The sequence below is a fragment of the Sardina pilchardus genome, chromosome 16 (assembly GCF_963854185.1).
Source record: "Sardina pilchardus chromosome 16, fSarPil1.1, whole genome shotgun sequence".
Taxonomy (NCBI): Eukaryota; Metazoa; Chordata; class Actinopteri; order Clupeiformes; family Clupeidae; genus Sardina; species Sardina pilchardus.
The window spans coordinates 10166936-10177389 of record NC_085009.1 but is presented as its reverse complement, the minus strand read 5'-3'; the positions used below and the strand labels follow the sequence as shown (position 1 = coordinate 10177389).

The 10454-nt window shown below is 45.7% G+C and overlaps 1 protein-coding gene across 1 annotated transcript; it reads right to left on the bottom strand.

Annotated features, from left to right (window-relative positions):
- htra3b (HtrA serine peptidase 3b) lies at positions 1-9591 on the bottom strand. The gene is made up of 9 exons (XM_062515721.1): positions 8805-9591; positions 5111-5210; positions 3860-4082; positions 3209-3403; positions 2802-2834; positions 2580-2694; positions 2368-2425; positions 1864-1959; positions 1-1369 (listed from the first exon to the last, which is right to left on the bottom strand). Exons 1-9 carry the CDS (start codon positions 9217-9219, stop codon positions 1201-1203), a joined length of 1404 nt encoding a protein of 467 aa, XP_062371705.1. The 5' UTR covers positions 9220-9591; the 3' UTR covers positions 1-1200.
- Positions 9592-10454: the final 863 nt, after the last annotated feature.

Genomic DNA, 10454 nt, shown 5'->3' with positions numbered 1-10454 from the left:
TAGTTTCGCCGAACAGGGAGCAGTTGAAAACCAACAACACCACCTTGTTTATTATGCAGAAACGGTATACAAACACAATCCGGTGGATACGCGGCTATAATTGGGTTTACCTTCGTTGTAAATCGTACATAGCTCCAGGTGACTGGTTAAAACACTGTGTAAAAGGACATCAGCTCTGTGAGGAGCCTGACCAGAATCCAGGCCAGCCCGTGTGGATTCTCCTCTCTCCCATTCCAATTTAAAATTGGACAACACAGAAGATTTTTTTTTTCCAAAATGAAAAATTACAATGAAACGAACATGATTATTGAAGTTACTTTCAGCCCAAAGTAGGCTACATGTTGTTGACTCATAAGTGATAATGATACTCCGACATATAAATTCATAATCTAAAAAAAAGAAAAACACTAACCAGCTGATCATACCAAAAGCACTAATGAAATTTAAACAAAGCAACAGCTGAGATCATGAAACAAAAATAAACATACAATGCTTTGGTCCCATTTTTTTCTCATCAAAGAAAAATAACCAGCTCTCAGTCTCATCCTCCCTTCTTGTGTTGACTTTCCCATATTTTTTTCACATTAGTTATTAGTGTCGCACTTGAGTCGAAGCCAAGTGCAAGTATTGCATTTCATGGGTTTTGGTGATATACAGACTGTTGAGAAGGCTGAAGGCAAAAGTCTGACGGTCGAATGCCCTCTCAGATAAAACAAAGACATGTTGGTTGTAGCTTCTGCCCAGCAAAAAATGTATCTGCTTTTGGAGAAACTAAGTGCTTTATCTACCTCAGCAAAAGGTCAGTGTTAAAATATGTCAATACTGTAAACTGTTTTTGATACATTGCTTTGTGTCTTTAACGCCTGCTGGCCACTACAGTAGGCACGTCAACAATTAAGAGCTACAGTACATCGTAACGGGTAACATGAAAAGAGAGCACAAATTTGAACAATCTGAATTGAATCAATATCCAATGAGGAAATTGTCATTATGCTGTATAACGCCTTGAATGCTTAACTGGCCTGCTGTTCATTCAAGCTGTTCCTTGATAAGTCTTTAAGGTTGGCCAAAATGTCTGGCCTTTTGGCATCTTCCTCTTTGTTGTCAAAACAGCTTCACGTCCCCTCTCCTCAGAGTCTTTGAGTTTTTTGGTGGCGACTTTTTGTGCAAGCTCCTTCTTTGTGTCTCATCAGTCGCTGCTCAGTGCATGATGACGTCAGGCTGGATGTTGAAGAGCAAGTCGTCGTTTCCGCGGCGCACCTCCAGCAGCAAGGCCGTCTCTTCCGTCAACGCCTCTTTGAGGTCAGAGGTCGTCATGAGGGGCATGCCGTTCAGCTTCACGATGATGTCGCCGTCTCTAATGCCGCCCCTGAAATCAGACCCAAAGTCAGCTCCAACTCAGCATTTAGACAAAGGACAAAGGATAGTACAGACGTTCAGTATAACAAGAATAATGTGTTTTGGGTGCAGCGAAGCATGTACTAAATCTACTCTAGAAGAAGAATTATGCATCATAGGACCTCTTTTAAAGAAAATAACTTATTATTCAATGCCTGGATGATTCACCTCAGACTAGATTACAATTGTCACTGATCCAGTTAAAGGCTGTTGTATTCCTGGAACAAGCATGTTGAGCGTAGGTGGGGCTGGTACAGTATTTCCAAGAAACTAATGGAATACTGAACATCCCCACAGTCCCCCACACATGAACCCTCAGGATTAAGTCCCAAGTTTCAGAAGATTTCCCTCTCCCTACAATTCAACCTCAGCAAAAAAAAAAAAAAAAAAAACATGTGTGTAATAGATGGGCCATTTGACGTGACACTCTTGTGGCATCTCAACATGAGGGAGGGGACCACCTACTTCTGAGCGGGGGAGCTGGGGACCACCTCGTGGACATAGATCCCACTGCTGACTTCGGGGAAGTCTGGGTTCTGCTGCTGCAGCTCCTCCACCAGGCTGCAGGAATGAAAGCCAGCGGTCACGTTAATTTATAAACGTACTCTACCTCCTCAGGCCAGCTCTGACCAGCGCCAGTATTAACAACACATATCATCTTTACTAGATTATTATTGTTGTTTATGACTGGGTGCATATGCGCTCAGAATTATTCATGAATGAAAGGCATGTTTTTCGAAAGTAGTAGTAATAGTCTTATGCATTTTCAGTGGCTAAGCCTCCTGGAGCTTTTGATTCATAATGTAGGCATTGCCAGTGTTTTTCTTGAGAACCTTGAAGTTTATTTAAGAAATATTTATGCTAAATGTGAAACTTCAAACGTTTAAGGTCCCTTTGCATTCTGTGCCACAGAAGAACACTGGCGTGTAGGCTGCTGTGAACGGATGTCAAAACTGTCCCAGAACGTACGCTGGTGTGATGGTCAGCATACGTATTCCAATGAAACGCTTCTTCACACTTCGGATTTCTGGAAAGAGAACATGAACAGACTTAAATATGCAGAGAGAGAGGACTGTATAACATTGCATGGGCCAAACTGAACATGTCGGGGTAAATATGGACCGAAACTAAGAAGCCCATCATCATGGTGAATGGTATTAGCTTGTATAACAGACAAATACCTTTGCTTTGTTTTCCATGAGATTCATTGAGGAAGCGTGTTATCCTATCTGAAGGAATGGCGAAGGAGATACCGGCAGCAACTTTCAAGGTATTAATCCCAATCACTTCTCCATCCTGGTGGAAATTCCAGAACAATTCCCTTTAGTCAATAAACATGCTCATACTGGACTCATATCAGTTCAACTTATCAAATCAATGCGAGTTGTGTTGCGTCAACTTACCAAATTTACCAGAGGTCCACCTGAATTCCCATACTGAAAAACAAAAGAATCCAAAACATTGTGTCAGTGTTAGTGTACACAGACATTTCTAATGAATAGAGAATGCAGGTAAAATGTGTCTTGGTCACAAATATACAAGTCTAATTGATTATAATCTAGAGACCGCTCCCACTGTGTGCGTTTGTTGGCTGGAACGAGGTTTATCATCATGTCAAGTAAGAGGTTGATATAATTAGCTTGACTTGAAAAACAAGTAACTATGTAAATAAACTGTCGCTGTGTGTGCCTCCAAACATCCCCAACATTCCCATTCCTCCAAGAGGCAGCTTTAGCCCACGGTGACGTGAGTAGCGCTCATTAACGTTAGCATAAACAGGCGTGAGTAATTAGTGCTCCTGGAGTCTCACGTTGATGATGGCATCTGTTTGGATGTAGTCCATGTCGGAGTCACGGATGCCCAGCTCCTTGCCATCTCTCTGCGCCGTGCTGACGATCCCCGTGGTAACGGTGTTCTGCAGGGCGAAGGGGCTGCCGATGGCAACAACAAACTCGCCAGGGCGCAAGTCTGTAGATTTACCTAAAGCCAGCACTGGCACCTTTTTCTGTATGAGACAGAGGGAGAGAGACGGAGAGGGAGGGAGAGAGAGAGGGAGGGAAGGAGAGAGGGAGGGAGAGAGAGTCATAAACAAAGAGGTCAGCAAATGTGTGAGTATTAACAGAAAAATGATGGGAGGATGTATAAAAGTAAGAAGAGAGAGGACAGAGAGAGAGAAAGAGGGAGAAAAAGAGAGAGAGAGGAGGTAAGTGAAAACACATGAGAACAGGAGCTGAGAGGACAAATTTAAACCATCTCCACCCAGAGTCAGTCCAGTAAAATAATAACCATGGTTACATCTCAAGACAAACCCTCCAAACAACGACTAAACGGACTGGATTAATGACCCGCAGTCAGACAGTAATTACGGCCTCTGGCTGACTTTTGCTTCCCTCGACCATAAACACGATCTAACACCAAAAAGAGGAGATCATGTGTTGGTAAAAAAACATCCGGTGGTCACCTGGGGGTTGATCTTGATGGTGGCGATGTCGGACTTCTTGTCGATGTCTTTGATGGTGGCCTCGTAGACGGCGCCGTTGTGCATCTGGACCTTGAGCTCCTGGCGGCCAGACACGGGCGTGGTGCTGGACACCACGTGAGCGTTGGTGACGATCAGGCCCGTCTCCAGCATGACGAAGCCTGAGCCGCTGGACAGGGGGACCGTCCGGCCAAACAGAGGATGTCTGGAGGAGGAGGAGGAGGAGGAGGAGGAGGAGGGATGGAGGTGTGTAGAGAGGAGAAGGAGGGATGGGGGGATGGAGGTGTGTAGAGAGGAGGTGAAGGAGGGATGGGGGATGGAGGTGTGTAGAGGAGGAGGGATGGAGGTGTGTAGAGAGGAGGAGGAGGAGGGATGGGGGATGGAGGTGTGTAGAGAGGAGGAGGAGGAGGGATAGAGGTGTGTAGAGGAGGAGGAGGAGGGATGGGGGATGGAGGTGTGTAGAGAGGAGGTGAAGGAGGGATAGAGATGTGTAGAGAGGAGGAGAAGGAGGGGTGGGGTGGGGTTGGTGGAGGAGTGGGGAGTTAGAGCTTTTCAGGCAGTTTATGAGTGGGATGTTTACAAGACTTGGGACACGTCCCAAATCCCACCCCCTTTTCCTCTATTTCAGCAACCCATCTACTGAATAGGTTTATAAGGTCCACATGCTGAAATAACTGAGGTGGCTGGACCCAACAAGGACACAGGGTGGTCATGGTTAAACATTTTCCACAGGCTTTTCTTAGACGCACAAGGCAGGTCCTTCATAAGTCCAATAATGGGCTTAAGGATGAATGGACAAGATTCTAAGTCATAAAACTTTAAAGGGAGAATAGTGAGGGAACGGTTCTTTGAACGTCTTGATCTTAAAACAACGCCTCCGTGCCATATTCCCTGGACAGAACACCAGGGTTCGGTTTCCAGAGTTTCCACTATTGTCTTCTTTTATCTCCCTCGTGCTTGCGAGAGACACCTGTCCTGTGTTTGCGTCCAGACTGAACTCTAAATGGACCATTTGATCTCTAAAACAACAGCCTGATACAGCTGCAAGACATCATTGTTGGCCCGTTGCTTTACACAGGTGTGTTAGTGTGTGTGTGTGTGTGTGTGTGTGTGTGTGTGTGTGTTTATGAGTGCAGTTCAAAGGATAGTCCCTTGATACTGTGCATCCTTAAAAGTGAATGAGGCACAGTGGACAGCATTTCTCCATACTCGCACGGACACGGGGGGGCTTACCTAAGAAAGAGCTCAATGTGAACCACAGCCGGAGCGATCTTCTCCACCACATCAGCGATGAAGTTAAACTTGTACCGCGGACTGTTGGGATGTATGGGACCTATACTAGCACAAACAAAGATGCGTGTTACTTATGCATTAAGCATGTCCAGCATGGTAACATTATGTTCAGTTTGACTTTAGCATAACAATACATGAATAATAGTACTTGCAATGACAGTCGATGCCAAGCTGTCAGACAAATGGACAACCTATGCAGACAACTTATGCAGACATTTCCGTTTCCTTGCATCTGTTAAGCAGTGTTGTATGGGTGGTTGGAACTGTACCCATCACAACAAGAACCATTGCTTTAACTAAAGTAAAGCTATTACCATTCCATCACAGTAATGATATTTAACCACCATAATTACTAAAGGCAATCTTGGGTAGCAGTTAGCCTTTGAGACTGAGCGTGCAGCTATTTCGGCCATGAGTATTTTCAGCACCGTGCAGGGCGTATTTTCCTCAGCTGACGACCGTTTCCTGTGGCCGCCTTGGCACTTCATCAGATCTCTCTCTCTGTCACACACACACACACACACGAGTGCGTGCGCTTTTGAAAGCCAGAGTGCAAAAGGATGTCATTCGTTTGCTGTTACACCCTTGCAATGTCCCAGTGACCCAAAAATGATGAGAATTCATATTTCTGGTACGAGTGGTACAAGGACTTTATTGTGATTCTAGGCCAATGGTCAAACAGTTCTGAGAACTTTGACATGAGGGCTCTCACCTCAGTCTGGGACTTTGAACAGCCAGATAGCCCACAGTCGTAATCAGCAGTACACTGCGATCAATCTTAATGTTGAGCTTAAGATGACATTTTATGAGTTAGCAAACCACTTGGTCTTGGTGATGTTCATTTAGAATTCAACTCAAGTGAGCTTGCACATTCAGCCCTAGCCAAACCCACACTGCCACAGTGGTTATTACAAACAGGGGAAAAATGAACCTTTACTCCCCCCCCCCCATTCGTCTAGATCTAACGAATGAATCCATTGACCTCTAAAATGACTTCACCAAGCTATGGGTAAAAGCTAGACGCACCGCACCACAGAAGTTGGTCAGCCATGTGTTCTAGTTTCCATTGAGACGGCTGGACTCCCACCAAACCAGCATGCTGCTCGAGTTGGCCCCGGGCATGGAAAGAGAGCCTTGGGCCCTCTCTCCCTTCTCCCCAGCTGACAAGATAATGACAGCGATGAAAGTGCCTATGTAACTCAACATGGCTATTTGCAATATGGGCACTTAAGTCGGTTAGTGAAAAACCTTTCTCTGATTTTTGCCTTCACTTTACTTTCCAGCCCACTTTCGCAAAACTCTCTTGTCTTGCTATGTCTGTGACAGTGGTCGTGCCATACCAGCTGCTGCAGTGGTTTAATATTTTACAACTGCACAAAAAGGCAAATGAAGACAGACGTTTTATGATGTCCTCCAGAGATGTGAATCTCTCAAGCAGAGGTGGAAAAGTCCAGCTTCAAAGGGTCCTTGGTAGAAGTCCTACCACATATCTGTGCCAACCATTCGCTTAAACCAGCTGATTGTACTTAGCACAACTCTTCAGTCAGGTAGAGCAGCCAATTGGTGAAATCACCTGTGCTAAGTGCACAGATAGAACCAATTCATGGGTTTCATCAGGTCCTTTTCCATCAAGCACCTAGATTATGAATGCATGGTGCTTGATTAACCCACCTGTGGAAATGGACCTGATGAAACCCATGAATACATGGTTGGACTTTTCCTTTCTGAAGCTGGACTTTTTCCACCTCTGCTCAAAAGAACAAGTTAGACCATGAGCTACTGTAACTTCACATACTGTATGAGTTTGTCCAAGAAGTAGGTCTCTGGCCTGTCCCCATGTGTTGATCGGTGGCTGAACATGGTGGAAGAGAGGACATGACATCAAAGCCAGGCTGCTGGCTCCACTTAAGAGAACCTATTCTGATCTGTTTTCATTCTTTAAGTTTAGAGAGACTGCCACCACAACTTTAGGTTCTACTTAAAACCCGATGACAGATTATTTGATTGGCAAGTTCTTTTTTTTCCTCTCTCTCTCTCTCTTCACAGCCATTTTCAACTTCTAAGTGGAATCATTAAGGGTTTTACAATACACACAGGCCACAGAACCCTGAAAATAATACAATAAATAGTAAGACAGCCCTCTAATTTAGGGCCAGCCACTTTACAGCAATTTCCCGTTTCTGAGAAGTCAATCTTTTTGGGAACGCAAGCAGAGCCTGCAAGAGTTCATCTGTAAGTACAAGGCAAAAAAAGCCTTATTCATGTCTCGGGACGTCAGGGTTGGTGCTTAAGGTTTTTGGCTCAAGAAACAAACGTGGTTTTAGACGCCAGATGGGAATAACCATGCATAAGTAAAACAGAACTCAAATCAGAGGCTTATTTTTTGGTAATAAGTCATAACTTATTACCAAAGACATTCACACTTTCCCTGTCTTTTGTAGCACGTGTCAAGAATTTGGGTCAACTTCGGACTGAGGAAGGAGAACAAAAAAAAGAGACACACAGCCGGAGGGCGGCATCTCCCACATCCAAGGCCGCACACCTCGCTGCTATCATGGCACTTCCTGTCCATGCTGCCTCACAATTCCTGTCGGGTCTCAGCGGGGCCCTTTGGCTGGTCCGCACACAACAGTGCCTCTCTGTTAGCAATCCCACACACACACACACACACACACACACACAGCTGCTGCAGCCTGCCTGCACGCCGACCCACAGACGGAGGGAGAGGCAGGGTCAGTAGCCTGCTGGATCGTCCACTGAGGGCCATTACGGCCAGGAGCGCGATGTGCCGAGGAGGAGGAGGAGGAGAACAAGGGGGGTTTCATTTTTAGCGCCTCAAACACACACCGTCATACATACACAAAGACACACACACATGTATACATGCATGAAAATGAATTCAAACACAGACACACATGCAAACATGCATGAAAAATGTATTCACACACACAGACACTACACATTCAACTTCCACACACAGATGGATAGACACTTCCACACACACATGTGAAGATAGATCAACTCTGGTCACAGTCACAGACAAAAACAGACCCCCCTCTCTCTCTCCCTCCCTCCCTCCGCCTTCTCCCTCTCCCCCTCTCTCACAAACACAGTCCGTTCATGCTTCATTTGCAGCAGGAGTTTGAACTGTGTGTGGTGTGGTGTCAGTGGTGAGCCCCTGGGGTCCTGCTTCCGGGGGGAGCTGTGGGAAGCGGCCGGTCGGGTCCTGTGGCTTTTTTTTTTAATGACGGCGCCTGTCCATTAAAACAGTCTGCCCGAGATACAGCGGCCACAGCCTGCTGAGCCAGGGGAATGCCCAGATCCACAGACAGATTCAGCGGCTGAGTGGGATCGAAGGAGTTGCTAATAGGAACTAAGAGTTGTGGAAAAACACACACCTCCCAAAACAGTAACACACAAATGACACTCACATGCTCATTTTGTTGTTTGTGACACACACACACACACACACACACACACACACACACACAGGGGCATTAAAGTTAAACTGATTACTGAAGTCAAGAGGACTTCTTAGTTTAGACTTGGAATCTGTTTAAGGAGAAAACACTGATGGTTAAACAACAAGCAATAAAAAGTCTAAAACGATTTCTCCTGAGATCCAACAGCTTACCTAAGTCAGTTTCACAGGGGCCTTTGTGCACTTGAGTAACGCCGGGGAGTCCCTGTTGCAGAGCCTTTCGGCTCACCGCTTTGAGCTGGCACACGTTCCCGTACGTCTTCCCGTCGCTGCCGCATACCTTGCTTGTGAATCGGCACTGGCATACGCCTTTTGAGAGTCGCTTTCCCGCAGGATGCTTGCACTCCAATCCATCTCCACAGGGCAGGTCTTCTTTGCGTCCGCAGGGATCGCCTTCGCCCTGTGCGCAAACCAGGCAACAGTTGCAACGGTCTGGGACGTACCCACTCGGACAGCTTGGGCTCGGACAAGTGCTTACATCGCACCGCGATGGACACTTCGTTTTAGGCTCCGCTCCAACGAAATCCCTGATGTAAAGTAAAACTGTAGCTAACACAACCACCTGCATCTTTAGATAATATGTTAAACTGTGCTATGATAAAACGGTGGAAAAAAGAGAGTCGCGTATATAGAATTAGCAAGAGTCCATTTTCATCTCCATGAAACCACAGTTGTACGTATGATGTCCTTGCTTAAAAGGCCAGGCATAAACAGTTGAGAGACCCCCATTCAAATAAAACAGCCTTTCCTGAAGTGCAATAACCAAACAACCATATCGTCGCTCAGCGGGAAAAAAGTTGAGTTTCAGTTGTCTTACACGCAGCAGGCAAAAATTCTTGAGGAATTACATACTCCGTAAAAGTGCAGACTCCGGACAGTATTGCATGCAGTTAACTAGATGAGCTGCATGCACTAGAAGATGCTGCTTTTAAGTCGGTCTCTGCCAGCGCACTGCCACTCTCATCATCACCACGACCCTTTCTCGTCATTGGAGGCGGGGATGACAGATCAGGCGCGCGCGCGCGCACCCATTCGCTCCCGTGCTTAGCGTAACATATCAGGTTGATACACATGGTACAGTACCTCTCTCCTCTTTTGCATGGGGTTGCCGAACATCTGGCACGGTGGTAAGGCAAAAGGAAGTCACAGAATGAGTCTTTCGCAGTGTAATGTTAAGTCCAAAAATACACAAGCACTCTTTCACACACGACCCGTGTTTACTTAAGTGTAGGCTACTTCGGGAACTCTGTGTGAATTCAAGGTGTTAAGTAATTCTTTTTTGACGAGATGACGGCATGGTTCTGCCATGACCACGTTTACGGTCCATTTGAAGTTGCCAGCCGACAGATGTCTGAACAGGTCCAGCTCCTCTAAGCACACACTATATGCAAATAGCCATATCGTGACTGGGCGAAATCGTCCGTTTATTATGTTAGGGAATAAAAAATATATATACCCCGCCGAGTCACATGTTTATCAGCAGCCATGACCATGTTTATTTGAAACAACAACGTCAATCATTTTCAGCACTTAGGGCAAAGAGTTCACGAGGCTAAAACAATGTGCCCATAGAAAATACCATAGGGGACGTTGGCAAGGTCCTTCCTTGCATCAAACAAAACATAGTCCATGTTTCAGTTGGAATTTGGGAAAATAATCACAAGCCCACATTCTTTAATGCGAAATAGTCTTCATGAAAATGTTAAGTTTATGTGCCCGCTCCATCCATTCTGATTTCCAGGTGTTGGTGTACAATACATGCAGGCCATGGGATGATTTGCTGAGAGTCAATATACTTTTGTA

Excerpts from the sequence above, each read along its gene's own strand:
- htra3b (XM_062515721.1), bottom strand. The coding sequence starts at position 9,219 with ATGCAGGTGGTTGTGTTAGCTACAGTTTTACTTTACATCAGGGATTTC. Across the intron at positions 5,211-8,804 it reads CCCCTGTGAAACTGACTTAG|GTCCCATACATCCCAACAGT; the intron begins GTAAGCTGTTGG and ends GTGCTAGTATAG. Across the intron at positions 3,404-3,859 it reads CCATCAAGATCAACCCCCAG|AAAAAGGTGCCAGTGCTGGC; the intron begins GTGACCACCGGA and ends TGTCTCATACAG.